We start from the raw sequence: 24981 nt of genomic DNA, 5'->3' as shown, positions 1-24981 counted from the left end.
GTTTCATTAAACCGACTCTGTAGGCGGTGACGTCAGCGTCAGACCTTTACGTTTACCTTTTGGTTCGGTTGGTTGGTTAGTCTGCGTTTTTTATTTCGTTTTTTTCAGCTTGTAATTCTGGTTTTTTTGTCGCCCAAACGGGCGAATTTCGTTGTGCTGGCGTAACGCGGCAGGCCATGACGTCAGCGACGCGTCGGTCGGCCGACCTTTAATGGCTAACAAGCAAACCCACGCGTTCATTCCGTGGCGGAGGCAAAATTTTAACGTTTGCTTAATCAGCGTTTCTCCTTTTTTTACACACCCCATTTGATTTCAGGTATTTCGATCGCCGAAAGTTGTATATTTGGTTGTGAATGGAAGAGAATAAATTAAATTTGTATGGAAAAATGCGGCAGGACTGTGTTCTGTGGCGGCGCCCAGATTTGACGTTTGACAATTGAATTCCCCATTGTTTCAGCTTGTAATTGTAGTTTTCCGAAATCACATTAAATTCGTTCTGACCTATCGTTTCGTCGGGATGCGGCGATGTCGCCGCCTCTAAGCGCGTTCGTTCCGTGCCCTCGGCGAGATTTTGACGTTTGACGTGCGTCGGTGTTCCGTGGCCCGTCGGTTTCGATGTTTCGCGGAAGTTCGATTATTAATTGATAGCGGAAAAAATGCACCCGTGGCGATGATCGTGCCCGATAAGGACCGCCACTGACGCGCGATGGTCTGGCTTTACGACCATGTCGCGGTCGACGTGTCCCAGGAGAACCTGCTCGAGAGGCGGAAGTGCATCAACGTCAAGAGGGTGCTCGTGTTATCGCGGCGCCCCGCGCCCGGTCTGATTCCTAATCGTTTCAGCAATGGAAGCGACTGTCCAAGTGCCAAAAGAGCTGCCTGTACACGGTAATCACGATCGCCATCCTGACGGTTTTCTACTACAAGTCGTTCGACTCCGGCGGGGCCGTGATTACGGTCGACGTCGACAAGGGCGGCGACGATCCCGACAACGTCGGGAACCAAGTGCTCGAGGAGCCGAACGACGTGAACGGCAACAACAACGGGAACAGTAACCAGGTAGTCGAACCACCGAACAACGTCATCGCGTTCCCAGGTAGGTACTTACGAAATGGGCTCCGCCAGGGTTAACCGTGACGCGCTAGGCCCATCGACGGCGAAACAAAAGGCGGTAATAAAGGCGTTCAGGCACGCGTGGAAGGGGTACCGGCAGTTCGCGTGGGGCCACGACCACCTCAAGCCCATTTCCGAGGGCTACAACGACTGGTTCGGGCTGGGGTTGTCCATCGTCGACTCCCTGGACACCATGTACATCATGGGGCTCAAAGAAGGTGAGGGGGCGGAGGTCGAGCGCGCGTAACCTAAACGGGGGGCCGGTTGCAGAGTATGCGGAGGCGCGCGATTGGGTCGATAAACACCTGACCTTCGACGTGAACCGCGACGTTAACCTCTTCGAGGTCACGATCAGGATATTGGGCGGGCTGCTGAGCGTCTACCATTTCACCAAGGACGATTTGTACTTAAAAAAGGCGGTAGGTGGACTGTTTTTTTTTTAATTTTGCATCGTCTCGAGGTGTTCCTCGTCGTTCCAGACGGACCTGGGGGACCGACTGATGCCGTGCTTCGAGTCCGACTCGGGGGTGCCGTACTCCGACGTCAACCTGTTCACGCACAAGGCGCACGCGCCGAAATGGTCACCCGACAGCAGTACCTCCGAGGTGACGACGATCCAGCTGGAGTTCCGGTACCTCAGCTGGGTGACCGGCGATCCCAAATACGAGGTACGGCCCTCCTCTGTCCGCCTTGCGCGCCCACGCGAGAGGATAATATCTCTTTCAGACGGCGGTGCTGAAGGTGTCCCGGCTGATCCACGCTCTGGAGAAGAAGGACGGCCTGGTACCGATCTTCATCAACGCCAACACGGGCCAGTTCCGGTCGTACGCCACTGTGACGTTGGGGGCCCGCGGCGACAGCTACTACGAGTACCTGCTCAAGCAGTGGATCCAGACGGAGAAGTCGCTCGACTAGTAGGTCAAACGTCCCGCGCGTGGACGCCGACGCCCATGGTTTTTGGTTTTCGCAGCCTGGTGAACGACTACGTCGAGGCGGTCGACGGTATCCGGAAGCACCTGGTGCGCAAGACGGTGCCGAACGGGTTCGTGTTCGTCGGCGAGCTCCTCGGCGGCGGCAAAGACTTCAAGCCCAAGATGGACCACCTGACGTGCTACCTGCCCGGCACGCTCGCGCTGGGGGCGCACAACGGCCTGTCGCGGGCCCACGCCGACCTCGCAGACGACCTTATGACTACTTGCTACCAGACCTACGCGCAGCAGCCCACTTTCCTCGCGCCCGAGATCACGTACTTTAACATTCAGGTGAGCGCCGCATAAATTCAAATTTATTTCGTGATATATAAAGTGTGACATCAAAAGATATGACAGTCTATGCATCACATATTATAATACTAATAAATAAGCAAATACAACTAATCAAAAGTATAAAACGGAAGAATGTACAAAACAAATTAATAAAAACGAAGTTTACGAAATTTAAAATAACACTATGCCAATCCCGACCACAAACACTACCTTATCTACCCAAAATTCATATTTCCAAAATCGAACGCGAGATATTCTTGTATATCGTAGAATTTTTTTTAAGTTCGCTATAAACGCGTTCAAACTTGAATCCCTTAATTTGTTGGGTAATTTATTGTATAAGACAGGACGGTAATAGTTATGAAAGTAAAGTCTGTTCATAGATATAAGAAAGTGACCGCAATAGATTCCAATTGATAAAGCAAAACTTGCACTTATCTGGCAATAATCTGTTGGATAAAAATGATAAATTTTCAGTTAGACCCTCCTTTGATGTAATAAATAAAAAAAATCTTCAGTTTGGCATGTTTTCGTTCAACTTATCCATAGATGAACAAATGGTACCTTACTTTGGCCGCCATTCCTGCAAATTTTTTTTAAGGGGTGCATCTGATGGGTAAAGTCTGTTCATAGATATAAGAAAGTGACTAACTGATACGAATTAAGGAAAGACCCTGGCAAGCTGTAAGAATGAACTATGGCCGAACAGGTCCGTACTTTGCTTAGAATTTCATCATTTGGGGTTTTGTTAGGAAACATACTAAACAATATTTATTTATTTATTTAATATACAGTGGTATGGTGGAAGCCTTAAAACTGTATGCCCTAGATTTTTTGCATAATTATCACGGACGTATTCCTTTTGTAGGTTCAAGCTTTGTAGAACCTCATTTAATTGCTTTTTGGTATAATCTTCGTGAAAATACATGTCGTTATTATACATGTAGTTTTGGATTGTTGCTTTTGTGTCACACGAGGAAGGGGTTTTAGTCAACTGTCTACTGTGATAACTTGCATTGTCCATTACAATGACGCTATTAGGAGGAATGTTTGGAACTAGTTTGTTTTTAAACTTCGTCGTTAGATGGCGCTGCGGTTAGCTAGGTTGTTACTTTCGAAAAATTCGATTTCATTTCAAATTTCGTTTCATACGCGCTTGGCAACGAATCTTATATCTCGGCAACGGTAGGTTCTACCGGACCGCCATTGGTACAGAAATGATCAGCGTCGAAAAAAAAAAAAACTTCTTTCTTTCTGTTCTCTGTTATCCGTTTTCCGTTTCTCTGTAGACCTGGCATTAATTGGCTATATCTTTTGAACGGTTTGCAATATGGTCTTCAAATTTGGCTCCTTTTAAGCCGTGCACGAGCTACACGAACTAGTAAAAAATGAGTCTGATCAAACCAAGGCGTCCATCTTTTTTTTAGATTTTCGACTATTTTTTGGACATTGCTATGAAACACGTGTCTGAAATTTGAAGCCATCCAATTGAAATTTAGCAGATATATAGAGCTTAGCTCCGTAACGAAGCCCATTGGAACTGGAGGGTTGGAGGGTCGGGAAGTATTTTAAAAAAAATTAAAAACCGCACTTGCAGGGTATCGAGAAAAAAATCATTTCTTCAAGATGCGATCAAAAAAATTCTTTAATCAAACGATGCGCAAGATCCGAGCCAAAAACCTTTATTCTTGATGATTTTTTAAAAATGTAAAGGGTGCGTCGGTAATTTGCAAAAAACTGAAATTTGAGCTCCCTTTATATTGATAATTGACCATAACTAGAAGGCTGTGATTCCGTTGTCAGTTTGTTTCACATTTCTATGTAGCACTTATGGTCAGCGAAAACTTTTGTATTTAAGGTTTTCACATATTGTACAGGGTGTTCGGAATATTCCGTGCTATATTCTAAAACGTCATGGGTGTCTCAAATATGTAGTCATCGACTTCAAATTTGACAAGGAAGTAAAAGTCATATGAAAATGGACGATTCTCGCCCGCAATCTAGACGCGATGACGTCATTTACTATTACCCCGTGCTGCATGGTTTCAGAAAACAAGTATTTTCTTGAAAACCGCTTACTCCATTGGAAAAATTCGAATACCAGCAAACGAAGGAGATACAGGGCCATATCCTCTGTTCAGAACATTGTTTCGATCATATACAGGGTGTATCGTTTATAGGCAAAAATATCAAGAACATCCTAAAAATTTCCGTTTTTGTTGGTAAATTAATTATCGGGGATAAATTAAAGACTGCTGAAACTGCGTCGAGAGAGAGAGTTTCAGGTTTCGTCAGGCTTGAAAGACACAGGGTGTATGCACAATAAAATTACATCGATTTTGAGAAAGTTCCATAGTGGTCCGCAGGTCCTACAGGGGGACTGATATTTTATATAAACATCTTGTATTTATATCTGAAGGACTTAATTTGTTTCCAACTTAACTTAAATTTAGATAAATAGGAACCAAACCGCCTAAACGCGGAATTTCAAAAAATAGAATAAAAATGATAATAAATTAACTAATAAATCAAAAATGTTTCCACATACCATGCGGACTGTAGCAGGATGATTTTGGAAATTTTGCTTTTTTTCGGCAGCCTTTATAGTTGATTTATGCGTTAAGTTATTTGGATTTGGTTTTTTTGCGAAGTGGCCGGCTTTCTTCTGAAACTTGCCCATTTTGATATACAGGCTGTCCGGAAACATTTTTTTTTTTTAAGATACAGGGTGTCAAACTTTAAAAAAATGTTTTTAATAAATATCTTAAAAATCCCTTCACCGATTTTGGCAAAAATTTGGTAGTGTTGTTTGTTGCGACGAGAGCGTCGTTTAGGATTAATTAAATTAATATTATGAAGTGCAGTGGCGTCCTAGCGAATATTTTCGGCAACAGAGATGTGCGCCGTTGTCTTTTAACCTTTTTTTTTTTTTCAAATTAAGAAACTCAAAATGCCACTTTTTCATCTTTTCAATTTTTTGTCTATAGTATGACAATAACAATAATGATTATAATAATTATAAATAAAACAACTAATTGTTTTTTTTTTCTGGTAAAGGAAGCAAGATTTTTTAAAAGTTTGACACCCTGGATTGTGAAAACTATTTCCGGACATGAGAAAATTTTCTAATTTTTCTCTGTATAAACTAAACTTTGTACAGGGTGAGACGTCGAACGACATGTACGTGAAGGCCAACGACGCGCACAACCTGCTCCGGCCGGAATTCATCGAGAGCCTGTGGGTGATGTACCAGTTGACCGGCAACGCGACCTACCAAGACTGGGGCTGGCAGATATTCCAGGGCTTCGAGAACTACACGCGCGTCCTGAACGGCTACACGTCCATCGGGAACGTCCGCAATCCGGCCAACGTCCGTCCGAAGGACATGATGGAATCGTTTTTCCTCAGCGAGACCCTCAAGTACCTCTACCTGTTGTTCAGCGACGACCCGAAGCTGCTCGACCTCGACAAGTTCGTCCTCAACACGGAGGCCCACCCGTTGCCGATCGGCCGGAACCGCGCGTGATTCCGGCCGGGACGCGCGCGTCGCGGGCCCCTGTTTTTCTAGTGAAATTTATCGTCTAGTCAGTCACCCGTTTTTGTTTCTCCTTTTTATTCTGTTTTTGGGGTTTGAGGAGGGTAGGGAGCTCGCTCCCTCATATTGAGGGGCCGCGGAGTGGTTTAGGGTGGGGCGGACGTTTTCTGGGAGATTCTTTTTTTTTTTTTTCATTAGCTGTAGTTTCGATTAATAAAAAATTAAAATACATACAAACATGTTTGAATCGTAGCGGGACAAATTTTAGGTTTGGCGGAGTCGCCGGTTCTACGAAAAATTTCCCTAAACGGGTGGATCTTATCGATTTTACGACGTTGCCAAATTGTCGAATATTTTCCTAAAAAACAAGCGAGGTGGTTTTGGTTAGTCGTCCGATCGCAACGTTGCCGGATGGTCGAAAATTTCCAGAAATGGCAAATTTTTTATTGGAGTCGTCGGCGCCTATTTTGCGACCAGGTCGTCGATATTTTCCAATCGCGACGTTGCCGCGGATTCAGGTAGTTTTGCGCCGCTTGTGTTGTTCGATTTTTTTCCAAAAATGTTTTTTTTTTTGAGGGATCGTTTTGGTTAATCGTCCGATCGCGACGTTGCCGAAATTTTCCATAAATGCGATATTTCCATTGACGTTGTCGATCCCTATTTCGCGACTTCCATCAATTTAACGACGTCGCCAAATCGTCGAGATTTTCCGATCGCAATGTTGCCGAATCGTCGAAAATTTCCAATTGACCTCGTCGGCGCCTTTTCCGCATTGTTGCCACGGGTTCGGTAGTTTTGCGCGACGTCGAGTTTATCAATTTTTCGGACGTTGCCAAATTGTCGAGCTTTTCCTCATTTTTCGTTGACGAAATAGTTTTGGTTGGTCGCACAATCGTGACGTTGCCGAAAGTCTAAAATTATTTCCATAATCGACAGTTTTGACGAATTCGACTTTTTATTTTTGATTTTGCGACGCAACTTCGACTACTAACCAAAATTATTTGCCACATCGTCGGAAATTACCCCGAATTCTAGTATTTCTGAATTTGTGATTTTGCGACCTTGTCGCGACTTCAAAAATTTCCCCGAAATGTTTTGTTGGGTTAATAAATTTCAAGTAGTTGTCAAAGGTTCCCCTAATTCGACGTTGCCAAACCTTCCAGAAGTTCCCCAAATATCCGCGTATCTATTGACGAAATTATCGATAACAATGTCCGATCGCGAATTTAAAAAACTTCGCAGAATGATTTTGCTTTATTAATAAATTTGCCACGTTGCCAAATCGTCCGAAATTAAACTAAATACTGGCGATTCGATTGACGGAACCCATTTTGTTGCACTCCTAAATTTTGCAACGTTGTCAAGTCGTTGAAGGTTTACCCGAATTATAGGTTTTTTTAATTAGCGTTTTTGCGACGTTGTCGTGACTTCAAAAATTTTCCCGAGGGGTTTTGCTGGATTAATCAATTGTGCGATCATTTGATGTTGGCAAATCGTCCGCACTTGATTACCGATTTTACGTTGTTGTCGGGTCGTCAAAAGTTCTTCAAATTTGAAAACTTCTACTGGAGACGCCGCAACGTTGCCGGTTTTAGTTTAATGCGAAATTTCCCTAAGGGTAGGTATATCGGCGACGTTGCCGCGAGTTTTGGAATTTCCCGACGGGTAGGGAAGAAACGAAACTCGGAAATCTATTAAATTCTATTAAACACGGCAGTATAGGATAAACAAATCTATTTAAATATTTACGTCTGTGTACACGGAATACGTAGAGGGGCGGCCCCACCCCCTGGGGCCGGGTATCACATTATCGAGCACTCGCAGCACGTCATCGCGACGTACAGGCACTTGACGACGCAGTTGTCGTCGGCGTCGTCCTCGGCGGGCGGCTTCTTCGCCTCCGGCACCCACACTCCGTCCAACTTGTCGCGATCGCCCTTTTTGCGACTCGCCTTCTCGTCGCCGCCGCCGCCGTCGCCTTTCCCGTCCCCCAGGTCATCGATGGCGAGCGTCTGCTCCGCCTCGTCCCGCTTGCCGCCGTCCTCGCTCCCGTGGAGGGTGGGGGACGCGGCGAGCTGCTCCTCGCCGCCGCCCCCGCCATCGCCCGGCGGCTCGACCAATACCGACGCCTGGACCACACCGCCCCCGCTCTGTACGCCCACCTCCTTCGACGTGGTGGGCAGGGGAGAGGCGCGGCCTCCCGACTGTCCCGCCTCCTTGAAATCGAACACCTCGTGGGCGCGCGCGCCCGGCGAATCACCCGACGACATCATCGACCTTGAAAACGATCCCCACCCTCCAGGTCACTTTTCTTTCGTTAACGACAAGTATAAATAAAAACCAACGCCGGCTAAACAAAACTAACGAAAAGGAGAAAATACATTTTAAAGCGGCACGTACAAGACGAGGATGTCCATCGTGGGGATATTGGGAATCACAACGAAGATGGTCGAATTAGAAAAAGTTGCAAAATTTAAAGGATAATAACGTGCAGTTGAGAAAACAAAAAAAATTTCATCACTTTCGAAGATATACCAAAAAAAACAAATATTCTCTTTCTACATCTGTCTATCTCTCCTTGTATCTATCTATATATCTCCTTCTATCCATCTATCTCTCCTATCTTTCCATCTATCTCTTCTTCGATCTATCTATCTCTCATTCTAACTATTTATCGCTTCATATATATATCTATCTATCTATCTACCTCTCCTTCTACCCTATTTATCTAACTTTCCTATCTATCTCTCCATGTATCTTATCTATCCTATCTTTCCATCTATCTCTTCTTCTATCTATCTATCTCTCCATGTGCCTATTTATCTCTGCTTCTATCTATCTCTCTTATTCTTCCTATCTATCTCTCCTTCAATCCTATCTATCTATCTATCTTACCTTATATCTATGTATCTCTCCTTGTATCCATCTTTATATCTCTCTTATCTTTCCATCTATCTATATCTCCTTCTGTCTATGTACCTATCTCTCCTATTTATCTATCTGTCCATGTATCTATCTATCTATCTATCATATCTATCTATCTATCTCACCTTATCTCTATCTCTCTGATTCTATTTCTCCTACCTATTTATGTCTCCTTCAATCCTATCTATCAAATTTTCCTATCTATCTATCTCTCCTTCAATCTTTTTTTATTCATTCTATCTATCTATCTCTCCTATTTTTCCAACTATCTTTTCTTCTATCTATCTATTCTCCTTCGATCTACCTATCTCTCCATCTCTCTTTCTCCTTTGATTGAAAGTTTGTTCTTGTGGAAAAAGTCCAACCACTTAAAAATACAACTTTTTAAAAATGGCAAACTTTAAATGTTTTTTTATAGCGGAATAAATATTTTACGCTTAAGGTTTTAATTTTTCCTGCTCATTCCTAGTCCCGACGGGCACTTTAATTTGTGGACCTTAGTACCTGCGAAATTATGTCGACGAAATCCCGCGGAAATCACCGATTTGCGGAAAACTGTCGCAATGTTTACCGATTCCATTTTGTATAGCAAAAAAAAAAACAGCAAAAAGACGTGACGAGAACGTTAAAAAAACGGCGAGAAAACATTGGAAATTTAATAAAAACCGTATCGTGTCGTACATCGTTGTATTCGTAATAAAAAACATGCTGCTCAACACATAGGAACAATTGGCAAATTCGTTTGCTTCGACTTTTTTCTAATAGGCATCCCTTGTGGTTTCCAATATCACATTCCTACGCAAAATTCGGGAGCCAAGTTCACCGACAGGTCAGACGTCTTTCAAATAATGGCAGTCGTTTCAAAAACCGCCACGGAACGCGAGAGGAAATGCGTAAGAAACAAACACTTATACTACTTTGTTTACGTGTCAAAACATTTTGCCGTTATTCTCTTGCGTTTCACCGTTTGTCCGACTTTTGAGGTTAGGACGGGACGTGACGCGTCTCGCCTTACCTGTCGTTAAAATCCTCCATTCGAAGCGAACCGTCGCGGGCGACAACAAAAACTAAACACGTTGGCCGTGGCTCGCGAGATGAAAGCAAAGCCTGCCGCCGGGTTTACCGTAAAACGCGACAGATGCGCGTGTAGCGGCCTACTAGACGCGACGTCATTTACGAGCCGCGTTGTTTTTTTTTTCCGCGCGTTTCCGGCCGCCCTCGATTTGAACGAGAAAAACGAATCGCCTTTGACGACGTAACGCTAGGTTATGTTCGCGGGCTCCGCCGACCGCGCATGCGACTAACGTGCTGGCCCGTCATTTATTTTTTAATAAGCATTTTTAAAAAGAATTAAATTAAATAAAACAAAAAAAAATTGGGTTAAAAGTGGAAACAAACAGTTGACACCAAAGATATGCAACACTTGAATTGTTCTTTTGTAAAAATAATTTGAAAAAACTGTGCGTAATAATAAGTAACTTTGTTTAAAAGACGACGTGACGTGAAAACTTTACACAGGGTGTTTTTTCTTCATATGAACATATGTCCTAAACGTCTTAACTTTTCATGGTCAAATTTTCAAAAACATATATTTTTTAATACCACTGTAGATATTTTAATGAAATTTGACAAAATGAAAGATAACAAAAAATCTATCTAAAACAAAATATCTACTTAAACTAAGTAGTATACCATACCAAAGAATATTAAACACAGGTAAGTATAAAATTACGGACTACAATTTTACCTGAATTTAAATTCCGAAACTTTAGGTAATAATCTTGTTGCATTGTATGTTAATGACCACATGTTAAAAACGCACCACTGGTATCAAATCAGGTTCTATTTGGAAAACAATCTACTGTTAGTTGTTTTATGTCGAATTTGAACTTTCTTTTGTATATTTATGTATAAATTATATGTTACATCTTATGTGCCCGAAAACATTATTTAATGTTTTTTCCCAGTGGTTCGTTTACGCACCGGCATTTTTTTGTATGTTTCGAGTTTTTTTTTGACACATGTAATGTACTCTTAAGTGAAACAAAATCAATAATTTCAGAGAAAAAAAGTATTTTTTTATGCTTGGGATAATATGGGTTGAGTAGTAAACTGACGGGCCCGCTAAAGACATACGTCGGTGATTACGACGTTACAGAGCAAAGTTCACCGGCGGGCCAGGCGCTAGAGCGCATGCGCGGCTAGTAGTCCGACCAACATAACCTACACAAATACAAATACGGCGGAAAAAAAGAAGACCCAAAATTTAACACCGCGACGCGTCTCGAAGCTTCTAACCTGAAATCCCGACATCAGCGAAGTTTCTCACGTAAACAAAGCGGTCGCCTACTCGGGTTCGCGCAGAGGTCAACCGGTCGACCGTTCGCCCGAATTGACACTTTAATTAAACGAGGTCGCGGTTAAACGCGCGCGTTCCACATTCCGGAGACACACAGCACTAACCAAAAGGCGTCCGCCAGGCCCGCGCCTCCTACGAACTTCCTGAACGCGAAGTAGTTGTAAAATCCCGGGTCGTTTTTTCGCTCGACCGGCCACATTTCGATTTTTGACAGGGAAACGTCACGGCCGCGGCCGTCCCCGATATTTTCGACCGAGGATGCGTTTTTTTTCTCTTACCTTTAGACACGCGGGCACGTACCGCGACGGCCGACGTTTTTTATCGCGCCGTATCGAATTTCGCTTATCGCTAGAACCGTTACGAACATACCCGTCGTACTTGCGATACAGGATCCTCTTGTACGCGTTGACCAAATAATCCATCGTCGCCGATCTAACCTCACATCCCGACGTGCCCGGCGGCACTGAGACCGTGGGAATCACCTCCCGGGCCCGATCCGATCGCCAATTAACTAAATTACCTCGACGGTATACCTACCCGACGTGCACGTTGGACACATAATACTTGTTCTTCTTGTGTTTGTGCTTCTGTCCGCCGAGTTTCGGTAACCACAGTAGGCCGATCTTCGTCGGACGTTTGTCGCGACCGCTCATCGCTACTAGGGGCCGCACATGACTGACTTTCGCTTCGGCGGCGGCGTCGAAAAGTGCACAGTCGGCACACGTGACGAACAGGGGGGACCAGCGGGACCCCCGTCGCTCTCTTGTCGCGTTTTATCGGGCAGGTACTACGCCGACCGGTGAAACGACATCTGGTGTTACGTCTCGCCGTTCTTCGGCCGCGACGTTGCCGGCTCGACGTCGGGTGCCGCGCCAATCAACCAATGGTGCTGCGACTGTCCCCCGCCCGAGGGAATGTTTCTCCCGTACACGAAACGCAATTTTACTGTGTTTATAATAAGACGGCGACTCATCGTCGTTTTCGAAGAGACGAAAAGAGCGCGACGCGCGGCAACCCCGCCATGTTTTGCTCGCAACGGCTTTGTTGACAATGTAAATCGCGTCGCTTTTGTTACTTACATTCTTTTTGATTTACTTTTTGCGGAGGTAAACTTAAACGCCGATTTTATTTTCTATTTGTGAAAAACAAACTTAGGGTCCTTAACTGTGGTCTGTGGCGCGTCGCTGACGTTTGATCGATTTAAATTTTTCACGTTTTCCGAGTACGGATTTTGACCTTGTTTTAAGTGAAACGAAGTTTGTGTCGTGCGGAAAAAGTGTAGTGTTTAGGAAAAGCGATTATTGCATAATATGATTATAATAGGTGAGCTCGTTAGATGGGTTTCTAGTATATTGTACCTCGGTTGCGCGCAAAACGCCGTTCCTCGAGGAAGGGCGGCGTTGCCGCACTTACGAGGGTTTTTGCAATAACAATCAAACCATTTTGTTTATATATAGATAATATATTAATATATCTGTGTAATTAACAATAATATTCCGTCGAAACGTCAATTCGCGTGGCGATTCGATGAGATCGTTACAAGTGCGCGTTGAAAACGGCGACCACGCCCTTTTCCACTCAAAGTCGTCGCGTCCACGGGCACAGAACACAAAACCGGACGGAACGCCGCCCTAGATCTGCGTAAAATCGGTGCAGTTCGGCAACGGCGCGGACCAACGTCCGTCCGGCAGGCATTTGGGCCGAGGTTGGTCGAGCCTCGACTCGTAGCCCGGATTGCACGTGATCTGAAGCTCGTCCCCGGGCTCGTACGAGAACTTGGAGGGGGCGGCGTATCCGTTGTCCGGCTCGCCTAGGTACCTGCATCGGGGCTTGCAGAACGGTGGCGGGTGCGACCAGAACCCGGTCTCGGTGCAAATGATGCTCGCTTCACCTTCGAGCTGGTGGGCCCCGGAGCACGCGAACTGCACCAACGAACCTACGGCGTAGCGGCCGCCGTCCATGCCCGGAGCCGCCTCCGACTGGATCAGGTGCCCGTTGACGGGCAGCACGGGGGGCGGGCACTGGATCGCTGAAAGTTACGCCTCAAACGCGGAGTTCGAGGGTGGAGAAAAAGGCTTACGTAGACATTTTGGCAGTTTGCCGCTCCACGAGCCGTCTATCTCGCACTCCATGCCGGGGGCACCGGCCAGCTTGTAGCCCCACGCGCAGCTGAAAACCGCCCTGCCTCCGTAGCTGTTGTTGTGCTCCTCGAGCCTCAGGTGGGGCTCGTCGAGGCCGCCGGGCGCGTCGAGCGGGGGGCACTTTACCGGCTCGCACCTGGGTACGGGGGCGGACCACTTGCCCGACGCCTGACACGTAAGGTTCGGCGAACCGCTGACCGCGAAACCGACGGGGCATCGGAAGATCGCCTTGTGGCCGAGCCGGGTGCCTTCTACGCGAACTGTCAGGTGCATGCCGGACACGGAAATCGGATCGCACGTGACCGCTGAAAGTGTAAACCGGAAGTGGCATAATCTCGATCCTCGTGATGAGCCCGTTATTTTGAGATCCCACGAGGCGGGCTTTGAAAACCGGAAGTGTAAAACGGAAATGGCGTTTTTATTGCAAATTCTTGATCTACGCGATTATCCCGTTATTTTGAGATCCCACAAGTCGGGCTTTGTAAAACCGGAAGTGTAAGCCGAAAATGGCATTTTTATTGCAGTTTCTTGATCTACGTGATAATCCTGTTATTTTGAGGTCCCACAAGGCGGGATTTGAAAAACCGGAAGTGTAAACCGGAAATAGCGTTTTTATTGCAGATTCTTGATCTGCGTGATAAACCCGTGATTTTGAGATCCCACAAGGCGGGATTTGAAATACCGGAAATGGGGTTTTCATTGTAGATTCTCGATCTGCGCGATGCGCCCGTTATTTTGAGACCCCCAAGGCGATCTTTGAAAAACCGGAAGTGTAAAACGGAAATGGCGTTTTTATTGCAAATTCTTGATCTACGCGATTAGCCCGTTATTTTGAGATCCCACAAGTCCGGCTTTGTAAAACCGGAAGTGTAAGCCGAAAATGGCATTTTTATTGCAGTTTCTTGATCTACGTGATAAGCCTGTTATTTTGAGATCCCACAAGGCGGGATTTGAAAAACCGGAAGTGTAAACCGGAAATAGCGTTTTTATTGCAGATTCTTGATCTGCGCGATGCGCCCGTTATTTTGAGATCCCACAAGGCGGGATTTGAAATACCGGAAATGTAAACCGGAAATGGAGTATTCATTGTAGATTCTCGATCTACGCGATGCGCCCGTTATTTTGAGATCCCCAAGGCGATCTTTGAAAAACCGGAAGTGTAAACCGGAAATGGCACTTTAATTGCAGATTATTGATCTACGTGATGCGCCCGTTGTTTTGAGACCCCACAAGGCGGGCTTTTAAGGATCGGAATTGTATGCGGGGTTCCAAAATCCGGAAGTTGCGATTTTATTGCAGATTCCGACTTACCGACCACGTGAACGGTGACGCTGTTGGTGATGCCGCGGGGCGTGGCGCAGGTGAACGTGCCAGAGTCTTGCGCTTTCGCGTAATAAATGGACAACCGGTATTTCCAGTCCCGTTCCTCGGACGCTATCGCCCAACCTTCAATTAATTTAACATCAAATCGTAGCGTAACAGGGGCGTCCGGCTTTACCCGTGAGGTATTGGCCGAGGGGCGTGGTCCACGTCCAGTCGGGCGAGCCGACCCTGCGGGGGTACAGGCACTCGAAGTGCAGCGTCGATTCGGGGAAGACGGCCAGTTCGCCGCCGGGCTCGACCGACGCCGAGCCAGACGGTATCTTGATGAGGATCGTGGGCGGCGAGTCCTCTGAAAAAAAAAAAAAAAAAACAAAAGGCGATCGGAAAATTCCGAAACCAAGATCCCCCTAACCAGTGAAATTCGTCAGAAGCGTAGTCGGCACGCACGACGGCAACCTGGTGCTCCACTCGCCGTTGTGGCACCTCGGGTTCGACGTGCCGAGCAGCTTGTAGAGCCCGAGCTCCTTGCACCGGATCTGCAGCTGGGACCCGTGCGGGAACACCACGCCCGCCTTCTAACATAACAAAACGCGTTTTCGAAACCTCCGCCACTGTCGCGCGACGCGCTTACGTGTATGCTGATATTCTTGAACGTGACGACGATGTGGGGGTTGACGTACTCGAGCTTGCAGTTCTTGAACAGCGGCTGGTACCTGCCGTTGTCCTGCTGGTCGACGCAGAGCGGTCCCACCCACTGTCCCCCGATGCACTTGATCTTGCACAGCCTCTTCTCCCCCAACGGGCCGATCGAGCCCGAAAACTTCACCTCCCTGACCTTGCTGTAGTCCTTCCGCACCCGTTGTTCGCTTTTTTCCGCGTCGGTTCCGTTCAGCGAGAGCTGCGGCGGCGAGCACGAGTCGGACGTCAAATCTGAAACCGACCAAGGGGGTTCGGGAGTTCGGGAGACGAAAAAATACGCGTACTCGCCTTCCTGGACTGCCCTGCCGAGCGCCGCCTGCAGGAGGGCCGCGAGCAAAACGAAAGAAGGCGGCCCACGCATGTTTACGCGGTCATCGGGAACACGGCTGACGTCCCGACGACGCCATTTTACGCGTGCGACGGAGCGACGTCCTCGCGCAGGCTGGAAACGTCCGTTCCCCAGCCGTGCCACCTCTTCTAAATCGTATTTGATTAGTTTCGCACCGTCGATCCTTCGCGCTATGGCAACGCCACAAATGGTCGAATGTTCGAATTGTCGAAAATCCCGAACTGCGTTCGCTCCAGTTTCGGGAAGTCTCTGTCCGCCAGTGCAATGCGAAAACTCTCGCTGGCTGTGACGTAGGTGAAGTCCTGTATTGTATGTAAATAATCTGAAACTGACCCGAGTTTTGATGGACTTTGAGTATTTTGAGCAGCTAATATAGCATTTTGTTTGGACAATCACTCGTTATTTTCATTTAATGTCAACATTTATTCGTGTTAGTACTAATTTAATAATTATTGGGAAGTAGCCTAGGGTAGCGTCTCAGGTAGGGTAAAAATAATACTATTGCAATCAAGTTTGGCTTATATGTATTATCTTGAAATACATATATTAATTAAATATTGTTATACATAAAACTAGCGAACAAAACGATTTAGTTGTAAAACTTTGTGTTTTACGGCATTTTAAATACACAAAAATCAACAAATACTTAATAATCTAGAAATCCCTATTTTTTGACATATCAAAGAACATATTAAAAAACAAAAAATATATACTATTTATAGGTGATAGGTAAATAATAATATGTATTTATATGTAACCTCGTATGTACATAATATAAAAAATACATATTACTACTGTTGTGATTATTTTGTTATTTATCCACTGTAAAAAGGAGAAGAGGAAACATTGTTCAATACAACCTAACCTAGAAAATATAAGAGAGACTGTTAATTTAATCAGTGTACTCATTATTAATAAAGTTATTTTAATTTAATACCTCCGTGTGTTCGTAAATTCATAAAAATTACATATTCTTAAATCTTTATTTTACAATTTTTTGTGAGTCTCTTTCGTAATCATTTTCTGTAAAATGAACTGAGCAGACATAGCTTTTATCTGGATTAAGTTTGTCCTCTCATCGAAGTATCCACTCGTTCCGAGTAGTTCGGGATACTAGATCTTTCCCTTTGGGAAATCGATTTAACTTATCCCACTGAAAAAGGTAAAAGAAATGTATTTCTTACCTTTACCTATATTATTATCTGTAATATTTTGAGGTTAGCTCCTAACTAATAACGCCGCTAATAAGCAGCACGAACACAAAACTTTTAAGTCTTTGATTAAGGTTAAAAATACTTTCTCAGTTCTCGCTACTCAAGCTAATACAATTTTAAAGTATTTGTTAAAGCTTAAAAACACTGTTTTGTCCAAGTTTTTTTTTACAGAAATACAATCAACACAAACATAAGCGCACTACTCACTAGTTTAAATTATTTTAATTGTTCAAAGAACACAAAATGCAACGGTTTAATACGCCTTCAGAATACACAAAAACCGTTAGAGGACTTCGCTTACGTCACAAGCGACCACGTGCGATCGATAATTTTGGCGAACGTATATCTTATGGGATTGGGCAATCCTATTAGGTTTGCGATTCTTGATCTCGATGTACAGTCAATGTCAAATAGAAAATGACAAATGGGAAGGATTTGATTTTTATATCGAAATAGGAAGACAGTCAATACTAGATAGGTACAATCCGAATACGAATTAGCAAAAGGTTGCTTATTTTAAAGGTACTGGACGTACATCGGGTGCTAAATCCGCACAGGACACATGAATTCCTATGCATATAATGAATTAATGCATTCAAAAGAATATTTTTTATTAACCCGTGAGTGTCTTTTTGAATATTTTATCATCAATATCGCCCCCTATTTATTACAGCCACGGGCCGGTGTAAAAGTTGACTTCTATCAAATCAAATTTATCGAAATTTTTTGAACGTCGACAACAAAATTCATTTTTTAGTCCTTTCCTCAAGACGAATACACCATTCTCTTCCACCATTCCTGATGCGTGATATTTTGTTTCTGTGCATCTGAGATATCTTTTTGCAATAACTTGAATACAGATATATTTATTAACCTACAAACCTATGAAATGTAAAATAAAGTCATATAATGCGACGTTTTTACACTACACATACAAAATGCCTTTTTTGTGGGGCACTATAAAATATTAAATCAATTTTAATACATTCCGTTACACCTTCTGCGTGTATAATATATAAAGTTGTGAAAAACTATTTGTTAAGGGGTTTTCTTCCTGATCTGTCAGTATATAATATATATATAATAAGTTTTAAATTTGATATTCCCATAAAAATCGCTAATTCTAACTTAATAACCTAAACATTCTGCTTTTCGAACACGTATAATTTTCTCCGTACGTCACGTCTCAGCTGTTGGCGGGCCCGCTGTTACAAACCACGCGCCAACACCCTGAACCCAAACCGAACACTGTTGGTTCTCGATAATGCTTTCGCGTAGTTTATTGATCGGTTGAAAGAACACGAAAGCGCGCCATCTGTGATTCGGTAGACGAAGCGCGCGAAAGTTCCGACGTCCCACGAATCGCGATCTGTTTACGCGCGGGATCGATCGCACCACGACGTTTAGGAAGTGGGGCGAAGTAACGGCAAGTACGGAACGTACCTCGACCTTTGCGCCCACGTGAGACCGCGCATTCGAGGGAAAACACGCCTCTCCGCGAAGTGCCTCGTGTTCAGTGCCGTTTTCGCCGCAGGTACGCGCAAAAAAAACGCAGCAGGCGACATGAATTTTTCGCGGCTACGCCTCGTGACGTTCGACGTTACCGGGACGCTTCTAAAACTGCGCGCCGCGCCCGGCCAGCAGTACGGCGAGGTGGGAGCAATGTACGGCGTCGTCGCCGACAACAACGCCCTCATCACCAACTTCAAGGAACAGTTCAGGCGGCTGAGCGCGGAACACCCGAACTTCGGGCTGCGCACCGGCCTCGGTTGGCAGAACTGGTGCGTCACGGACCATTGAAATTTCGTTCACGGACGACGGATCGCTTTCAGGTGGAACCGCGTCGTGAAGAACACGTTCGCCGCGTCCAAGATCGAGTTCGACGACGCCAAGTTGGACGCCGTCGCGCGTCACCTGCTGGAAATGTACGAGACCACGGCGTGTTGGCAGCACTGCGACGGCGTGCCCGCCATCTTGTCGTTTCTGCGGAACAGGGGTTTGAGAGTGGGCGTGGTGTCGAATTTCGACCCGCGCCTCGACACCATACTGCGCAACAACAAGCTGCGCCATTACTTCGACTTCGTGCTCGGCTCTTACGAGGTGCATTCCGTAATTGCGCGCGCGTTCCGTTACGACGTATCGAGTTTTCAGTTCGGCGCCGAGAAGCCCGACGCGACGATATTTCGCAAAGCAATGGAGGAGGCGGGCGGGAGCGTAGCCGCCGACGAGTGTCTGCACATCGGCAACAACGCCAAGATGGATTACTTCGGAGCGACGCGGTCCGGCTGGCAGTCGGCGCTCGTCTCGGACGTCGACGTGCGCGCGTTGAAGCAAAAGTACCCAGAGTTGGACGAGAATCACGTCTTCTCGAGCCTCTACCAGCTCCACAAGCGCCTACTAGAAGCCATAGGCGACAAATTACCCACCAGCGATGCCGATTAGTTTAATAAATTTCAAGTCTCTCGCCGTAACTGTTTGTTTTCGAACGCGCCTCGTAGCGCGATTGATATTTCGCGCGATTTCGCAGACCACGGTTCCTCTTCTTTCCTTTTTTACGGTGCTTTGGGCGCCATACTAAGGGACAATCGTCCATAGAGGGAAAATGCTATTTGCGCCCAGCTGGGAATCTAAGAATCCTTTAAATATTCCACCATGTTTACATATATTTGGAAGTACTAAAATCTTTTAGGTTAAGAAAGAATAAAATTCGTCATATTATCCATAATGATTTAATTGTTATTGAAAGTATGTAATAACTGACAACAAAATGCTACATTGCAAATAAGAATTTGAATCGAATTTATGAAACATCGCCAGGGGGCAGGTTTCATGACGAGTATACACAAATATGTCTACAAAACTTATGGGAAGTTTTTTAAATAGAAGGTTTGCTTGAAGAATTAATTTACATTCCTTAGATGCCTTATCGATGTTATTCATTTCATCACTCTGTTAGATTTTTTTTCAATGATGGAGTCGGCTACAGTAACTTTCTTAGTTTAAAAATTATTATTACGTGCATTAAACCACGTAAATGTCATAATCTAAAACACAAAAACCACAAACAATTATATTTTTTAATTATTTGATTTTTTAATCTGTTCCCCTTGATTCCAAGTTCTAGCTCGTAGCACTTGAGAGCACTCGAAACTAATATAAAGGTTAAGAATTTGATTCGCAATTATACGAACACTGAACGAATAAGATGTTCTGGGCTTGGGCGAATGTTCTTATTAAAGTTGCCCCATAAAAGCGCCCATTTATGACAGATAAAAAAAATTGACTTCGCGCCAGCCAAACTAACCACGCTTCTAATCGCCGTTTATCTGTGGCCGTTAACGATTTTTTCGTTGTTTTCGCAGCTCGGGAAAATGCCCCGCGCTTGCAGATCCCTCGCGCGAGATGAAGGACGAAGATAAAATCGCGAGGATTGCGTACGCGAGCCGGACGGCTCTAATCGCGCTGCAATTCGTCGCGAACCGCCTTATCCCTGACCACGACGCCGGAGTTTTCACTTATCCGGCCCCGACGGGCGGCAGGAACTACTGCGACGCGGCCGTCGACTACGCCCTCGGCGGTTTCCTGCGCTGGGACGCCCAATATTTCATGCACATCGCACGCCACGGCTACACTTACGAAAACGCTCTCGCCTTTTTCCCGTTCTACCCCCTGGCGGTGTCTGTCGCGGGGCGAACTGTCTCTCCGGCGCTCATTTTTTGCCAACTGGACTCGATCTTGCTCGCGGTGTTCGTGATAGTGAACGTGGTCGTGTTTAAACATGCCGCGCTGGCCCTGTATAAGCTCACTGGCGCGCTGTTTGACCAGCGGCTCGCTTACGGCAGTGCGGTGCTGTTTTGTTTCAACCCGGCGTCGGTGTTTTTCGTCGCCCCCTACACCGAGTGCGTCTTCAGCTACCTCACGTTCCAGTCCCTCACGAACTGTCTCTCTCTGCACGCCAAATACGCAAAGCCGAAAGCTGCTTTCAGCATCAAGGACTTGCTTTATTTGACACCCGTAGCGTTAAGCACCGCCACTAGGTCCAACGGGTTGCTCAATGTCGGGTTCCCGGTGTATATCGTCGCGTGTTCATGCCTAAAGGGCTTGAAACCCAACTCTCCTAACCTCAATGTCTTGCGCGTCGTCAAGCATTTCGCGGTAGCCGTTGTGGTGGCCGCGTTCTGCGTGCTGCCGTTCGCCGCTTACCAGTACTACTGTTACCGAATGTTTTGCGACGATTTCGTCGCAAACGTGGGCCCCGCCATCATCGAACACGCCAGACGCAATGGGTTTGTCTTGCCCGGGGAATTCGCCAAGCACAACCAGTCGTGGTGCCACCGAAGCATGCCCTTGGCCTACTCGTACGTCCAGGACCGGTACTGGAACGTGGGCCTCCTGCGGTACTACCGCCTGAAGCAGGTCCCCAACTTTCTGCTGGCCCTGCCCGCGCTGGCGATCACTTCCAGGTACTGCGTCAAGCTGTTGTGCGTGAATTTCCGCCGGAACCCGCGGTTCCTGCTCGCGTTCGACCCGAAGGGCGCCGGCCAGGGGGTGTACGCCGCCGAGGGCGGCGTCTTCGCGCTCCACGCCCTCTTCCTCTCGGTGTTCTGCGCGCTTTTCGTCCACGTCCAGGTGTCGACGAGGATGCTGTGCTCGGCGACGCCCGCGTTTTATTGGGCCTGCGCGGACAACGTGAACCTGCTCAAAGTGCCCGGCAGGACCGACTCGCCGACAGAACTCTTTTTCCGGACCTACTTCGTCAGCTATTTCATAGCTGGGACGCTTTTGTTTTGTAACTTTCTCCCGTGGACGTGATACCGAACGCGACCAAAGACCACGTAAATAAAGAACAAGCAATCCGTGAAGAGTCGTTTTATTCGTAACAATATAAAAAAAAGAATATAAAATTACGTCGAGTATAGGAGTCGGATGAGGCGGCGGGGATGGGAGATTAGGAGGAATGTTAAAAAAACTAAAAATAATAGATAGGAATACTGAACGACGTGTGGGGCGCGGAACGATACGCAAAATAAAATCTAACAAAGACCTAACCGTAACTAGGTAGTCTGTGACGCAGGTCGCTACGCGTGGTTCTGGGCGTGCTGGTGCATCCGCCGGCCCCAGTACGCGTCCAAGTCGAACGGCCGGAAGTCCTTGAGGCTTTGGCTCTCCTGTTCCTGGTAATACATGACGGCGCTCGTGCCCCGGTCCATCTCAACTTTCGTCCACGACTCGTGGATGAACCTGATGAGCTCGTCGTGTTGCGAGTGCTGCGGCCTGTCGTTGGACGGCATCCGCGCGAGGTTCGGCCTCCTGGTCCCGTTCATCTGGCCCACGTTCATCCTAGGGCCGCTGAAAGAGACGGCACTGAATCACTGACTGACGATACACGCCACCACCACCGCCCCCACCGTTTCGACGTACCTCATGGCGAGCTAAACAAACGATACGCAACACCCTTTCTTAAACAAAGACGCGAAAATCAAAAACCTTTATCACAAACAACAAACAAACGTCATCAAATAGTACGCGTTCTTCCGCAACGGGCCGTTCGCCAGTGTCAAATTCTCTTCGTCGTTTTTGCGTCGAGCCACCTGCACAGATGAAAATTAAAAAGCGGCCATCTTGCAACGTCATCACTGTCCGAAGTTTTCCAACAAAAAAAACGCAGAATAAAGTATCAAACAGGTTTATTTGGTAACTACAAAAACAAAACGATTTGGCATGTTGGCAGAAAAAATGGCACTAAATTCTAGACGGTAACTTAAGAAAAACCACTAACGCACAGTAAAAATGTAAATAAAATTATATAGTATAGGAAATATACCTTAAGGACTAGAATAAAAAATTAGATACAAAAAACTTTGGCTACGGGGATAAGGAGATAAACTTTATACTGGCACTGACTAACCGTATTCGGACTGCACCGAGAGGCTGAATTCGCCCGGCGCTATCTTCGTGGAGTGGTACCACACCCTGGTGTCCACCAAAACTAACAAAAATCGCGTCAGTTGATGGAAAGATACAGTTAAAAGCGACTAACCTGCGTCACCGGGAACCACGGTGAACTCCACTCCTTCGCAGACGCTTTGACACTCGGGCGGCGGCAGCAGCTTCCAACGTTTCGAGCCCCTGAGCTGGGCTTGCCACATCAGGCGATTGATATAATCGAGCTATAAGTTTGAAATTAAAAAAAAATGAGGGGCCATATTCACACACTTACGTGCATCGTCGCCCCATCGTCGTAGCCCATGAAGACGTAGTCTTTATAAGGGAGCTCGGCGTCTAGCGGCAGGAAGTGGGGCTTGGGGTATTGCGTCCGCATTTCCTCCAGGATATCGGGATGACAATTGCCCCTGTGCGCAACACATACAGACATAATTAGCCAAAAATAAAATTGTCACTTAGTTGGCTGTGCGTCATCATGGACCTCTTTTGTTTAACTATGACAGATGTGGCATATTTTAAATGTAAGGCCATCTAAGTGACTACTTTATTTTTGGCTAATTCTGGCCTTAATCAAAAAAATAACTATACTTTTTGAAATCAGCATAAAATGAAATAATAAACATAATTTTTCATTATTCTTTTTTGTCACACATTGTATATCACACAACCGTTTTTTAAAATCAGGTGCACCTACCAGCCGACGTACCAGCTTCTTTCGCCTTCCAGATTGTCGACTCTGCTCTGACTCATGTCAAAAACGTCCTTGAGCGAAATAAAATCCGACTTAAAATGTAGAAATTGGCACTCTTCGTCGACGCTCCTGTGGGAATCGGGCACGGACGCGTACAACGCTTTGAAATACTGCAAGTCGAAAGTTTTCAATGCGGGCCAATGGAGGAAAGCGCCCCTTATGACTATGGGCTTTGACGAGTACGCGTAAGGGGCGAACTCCTCGCGCGTGACGTTGGGAAGGACGAGGGCTCGCGTCACGTTTGAGCAAAAGTGGCAGTCGGAGACTGGCCTGGTCGCCTCCCACACGAAATAGTTGTTCGGGATCAAGCACCGTACTCCGACCACATAGTTGAAAATTTGCGAAGGAATACTGTATTGGTACGAAACGGAAGCAAGCAGCACGGTAACGGCCGCTACGAGAAGCCACGTTTTGTTGTTTTTACGTGGCGGGTCGCGCGACAAGACCGCCGCACGCATCTCCTCTGTCGACAGGCCTAGGTCTGCGTAACTCTTGAGCAAATAGCAAACGTGCCGCTCCGCGCGGCGCCGCGCCTCTGAGCAATCTGATTTCTCCATTTTATTCTGCGCATTTTTGATCGTCAGAGACGTTTTCGCATTGCTATAAAACGTTCATTTTTCACCGAAACCATTTCGAGGTTGGAACTGAACGTCAACGTCGACCACAGATCAAAGGTGCCGGCCGTGACAAAAACCCTGACGAGAAAAGAAGACTTAACGAGCGAGTCTGTGCTCCCCGCATTACTTTATTTGGTCGTTTGAATATATCTAGCTGAAAATCACCTCGCGATGTCCGAAGATTTGCAAAGGAAACTTCAGTCTGAACTCGACAGTTTCAAAAATGTGCAAAAAGGTACGGCTTCGCGAGATACTGCCGGACCTTCGCATAACCTAAAAAACAATTGCAGAGCTACAGAAGGCGATATCCACCAGGCAGCAGCTCGACGGGCAGCTGAACGAAAACGGTATCGTTAAAAGCGAGTTGGATCTGCTGCCGGCTGACGGGAAAGTGTTTAAGTCAGTCGGGCCGGTGCTCATCAAAACCGAGCTGATCGAAGCCAAGCAAAACGTGAGTAAACGCATGGACTACATCGGCAAAGAGATTAAAAAGATAGACGATCTAATCGCGTCGCTCGAGAAGAAACAAGACAACCACCGCGAAGCCTTGCAGAAGTTGCAGCACCAGTTCCAGCAGGCCCAAGTGAAAGCCGCGTTACATGCTTGATCTGTTGTATTCCCGTTCGTATTTATTGTATCCTTGTTTCGAATTGAATCCGCGATAAACAGTTTCTCCCGACGTTTGTGCAAAAATGTTTTTTTGTAATAAAGAAATACAATAATTAGGTTAATTTATTTTCACAA

The 24981-nt window shown here is 46.1% G+C and overlaps 8 protein-coding genes across 13 annotated transcripts; 4 read left to right on the top strand and 4 right to left on the bottom strand.

Annotated features, from left to right (window-relative positions):
- The first annotated feature begins 425 nt into the window (after positions 1–425).
- Positions 426–6108, top strand: LOC132707146 (endoplasmic reticulum mannosyl-oligosaccharide 1,2-alpha-mannosidase). The gene is made up of 8 exons (XM_060678857.1): positions 426–790; positions 844–1096; positions 1146–1331; positions 1384–1532; positions 1593–1781; positions 1840–2027; positions 2084–2375; positions 5539–6108. The coding sequence occupies exons 1-8, from the start codon at positions 707–709 to the stop codon at positions 5902–5904; spliced, it is 1707 nt and encodes a 568-aa protein (XP_060534840.1). The 5' UTR covers positions 426–706; the 3' UTR covers positions 5905–6108.
- A 1493-nt stretch (positions 6109–7601) lies between these two features.
- Positions 7602–12021, bottom strand: LOC132707254 (uncharacterized). 3 transcript variants are annotated; one of them, XM_060679036.1, is made up of 2 exons: positions 11735–12021; positions 7602–8190 (listed from the first exon to the last, which is right to left on the bottom strand). In XM_060679036.1, the coding sequence occupies exons 1-2, from the start codon at positions 11848–11850 to the stop codon at positions 7716–7718; spliced, it is 591 nt and encodes a 196-aa protein (XP_060535019.1). In that variant the 5' UTR covers positions 11851–12021; the 3' UTR covers positions 7602–7715. The 3 variants fall into 3 exon arrangements, with proteins under 3 accessions (XP_060535019.1, XP_060535020.1, XP_060535021.1); XM_060679037.1 differs by lacking the exon at positions 11735–12021 and adding an exon at positions 11302–11526; XM_060679038.1 differs by lacking the exon at positions 11735–12021 and adding an exon at positions 9854–11283.
- A 624-nt stretch (positions 12022–12645) lies between these two features.
- LOC132707252 (locomotion-related protein Hikaru genki) lies at positions 12646–16286 on the bottom strand. The gene is made up of 7 exons (XM_060679034.1): positions 15649–16286; positions 15293–15591; positions 15074–15236; positions 14837–15010; positions 14650–14784; positions 13278–13643; positions 12646–13226 (listed from the first exon to the last, which is right to left on the bottom strand). Exons 1-7 carry the CDS (start codon positions 15719–15721, stop codon positions 12829–12831), a joined length of 1608 nt encoding a protein of 535 aa, XP_060535017.1. The 5' UTR covers positions 15722–16286; the 3' UTR covers positions 12646–12828.
- A 2034-nt stretch (positions 16287–18320) lies between these two features.
- Positions 18321–19570, top strand: LOC132707253 (rhythmically expressed gene 2 protein-like). Its single transcript, XM_060679035.1, has 3 exons — positions 18321–18704; positions 18756–19023; positions 19075–19570. The coding sequence occupies exons 1-3, from the start codon at positions 18487–18489 to the stop codon at positions 19363–19365; spliced, it is 777 nt and encodes a 258-aa protein (XP_060535018.1). The 5' UTR covers positions 18321–18486; the 3' UTR covers positions 19366–19570.
- A 673-nt stretch (positions 19571–20243) lies between these two features.
- LOC132707189 (GPI mannosyltransferase 2) lies at positions 20244–21779 on the top strand. Its single transcript, XM_060678930.1, has one exon. The coding sequence runs from the start codon at positions 20326–20328 to the stop codon at positions 21733–21735; it is 1410 nt and encodes a 469-aa protein (XP_060534913.1). The 5' UTR covers positions 20244–20325; the 3' UTR covers positions 21736–21779.
- LOC132707190 (uncharacterized) lies at positions 21778–22470 on the bottom strand. 3 transcript variants are annotated; one of them, XM_060678932.1, is made up of 2 exons: positions 22345–22470; positions 21778–22272 (listed from the first exon to the last, which is right to left on the bottom strand). In XM_060678932.1, exons 1-2 carry the CDS (start codon positions 22347–22349, stop codon positions 22002–22004), a joined length of 276 nt encoding a protein of 91 aa, XP_060534915.1. In that variant the 5' UTR covers positions 22350–22470; the 3' UTR covers positions 21778–22001. The 3 variants fall into 3 exon arrangements, with proteins under 3 accessions (XP_060534915.1, XP_060534916.1, XP_060534914.1); XM_060678933.1 differs by having other exon boundaries at positions 21778–22287; positions 22332–22464; XM_060678931.1 differs by having other exon boundaries at positions 21778–22287; positions 22345–22452.
- A 103-nt stretch (positions 22471–22573) lies between these two features.
- Positions 22574–24263, bottom strand: LOC132707387 (uncharacterized). 2 transcript variants are annotated; one of them, XM_060679228.1, is made up of 4 exons: positions 23576–24263; positions 23144–23276; positions 22964–23093; positions 22574–22912 (listed from the first exon to the last, which is right to left on the bottom strand). In XM_060679228.1, exons 1-4 carry the CDS (start codon positions 24175–24177, stop codon positions 22827–22829), a joined length of 951 nt encoding a protein of 316 aa, XP_060535211.1. In that variant the 5' UTR covers positions 24178–24263; the 3' UTR covers positions 22574–22826. The 2 variants fall into 2 exon arrangements, with proteins under 2 accessions (XP_060535211.1, XP_060535210.1); XM_060679227.1 differs by having other exon boundaries at positions 22575–22912; positions 23564–24263.
- A 65-nt stretch (positions 24264–24328) lies between these two features.
- Positions 24329–24966, top strand: LOC132707511 (prefoldin subunit 6). The gene is made up of 2 exons (XM_060679402.1): positions 24329–24472; positions 24528–24966. The coding sequence occupies exons 1-2, from the start codon at positions 24409–24411 to the stop codon at positions 24842–24844; spliced, it is 381 nt and encodes a 126-aa protein (XP_060535385.1). The 5' UTR covers positions 24329–24408; the 3' UTR covers positions 24845–24966.
- The last annotated feature ends 15 nt before the right edge of the window (positions 24967–24981 follow it).

Source organism: Cylas formicarius, unplaced genomic scaffold (assembly GCF_029955315.1).
Source record: "Cylas formicarius isolate icCylForm1 unplaced genomic scaffold, icCylForm1.1 PGA_scaffold_9__14_contigs__length_23061073, whole genome shotgun sequence".
Taxonomy (NCBI): Eukaryota; Metazoa; Arthropoda; class Insecta; order Coleoptera; family Brentidae; genus Cylas; species Cylas formicarius.
The sequence above is the reverse complement of the archived record's forward strand: the minus strand, read 5'-3'. Positions and strand labels throughout refer to the sequence as shown.

Bases quoted from the DNA above. Each gene is read 5' to 3' on its own strand.
- LOC132707252 (XM_060679034.1), bottom strand. From the start codon at position 15,721: ATGCGTGGGCCGCCTTCTTTCGTTTTGCTCGCGGCCCTCCTGCAGGCG. The intron at 15,592-15,648 runs GCGAGTACGCGT...GGTCGGTTTCAG, and splicing joins CGGCAGGGCAGTCCAGGAAG to ATTTGACGTCCGACTCGTGC. The intron at 13,227-13,277 runs GTAAGCCTTTTT...CGTAACTTTCAG, and splicing joins CAAACTGCCAAAATGTCTAC to CGATCCAGTGCCCGCCCCCC.
- LOC132707254 (XM_060679036.1), bottom strand. From the start codon at position 11,850: ATGAGCGGTCGCGACAAACGTCCGACGAAGATCGGCCTACTGTGGTTA. The intron at 8,191-11,734 runs GTAGGTATACCG...ATCGTTTTCAAG, and splicing joins GTGTCCAACGTGCACGTCGG to GTCGATGATGTCGTCGGGTG.
- LOC132707146 (XM_060678857.1), top strand. From the start codon at position 707: ATGGTCTGGCTTTACGACCATGTCGCGGTCGACGTGTCCCAGGAGAAC. The intron at 1,097-1,145 runs GTAGGTACTTAC...GTGACGCGCTAG, and splicing joins CAACGTCATCGCGTTCCCAG to GCCCATCGACGGCGAAACAA. The intron at 2,028-2,083 runs GTAGGTCAAACG...TGGTTTTCGCAG, and splicing joins ACGGAGAAGTCGCTCGACTA to CCTGGTGAACGACTACGTCG.
- LOC132707189 (XM_060678930.1), top strand. From the start codon at position 20,326: ATGAAGGACGAAGATAAAATCGCGAGGATTGCGTACGCGAGCCGGACG.
- LOC132707511 (XM_060679402.1), top strand. From the start codon at position 24,409: ATGTCCGAAGATTTGCAAAGGAAACTTCAGTCTGAACTCGACAGTTTC. The intron at 24,473-24,527 runs GTACGGCTTCGC...AAACAATTGCAG, and splicing joins TTTCAAAAATGTGCAAAAAG to AGCTACAGAAGGCGATATCC.
- LOC132707253 (XM_060679035.1), top strand. From the start codon at position 18,487: ATGAATTTTTCGCGGCTACGCCTCGTGACGTTCGACGTTACCGGGACG. The intron at 18,705-18,755 runs GTGCGTCACGGA...GATCGCTTTCAG, and splicing joins GGCCTCGGTTGGCAGAACTG to GTGGAACCGCGTCGTGAAGA. The intron at 19,024-19,074 runs GTGCATTCCGTA...TCGAGTTTTCAG, and splicing joins TCGTGCTCGGCTCTTACGAG to TTCGGCGCCGAGAAGCCCGA.
- LOC132707387 (XM_060679227.1), bottom strand. From the start codon at position 24,177: ATGGAGAAATCAGATTGCTCAGAGGCGCGGCGCCGCGCGGAGCGGCAC. The intron at 23,277-23,563 runs GTAGGTGCACCT...TGTTGCGCACAG, and splicing joins AGAAGCTGGTACGTCGGCTG to GGGCAATTGTCATCCCGATA. The intron at 23,094-23,143 runs GTAAGTGTGTGA...TCAAACTTATAG, and splicing joins ACGATGGGGCGACGATGCAC to CTCGATTATATCAATCGCCT.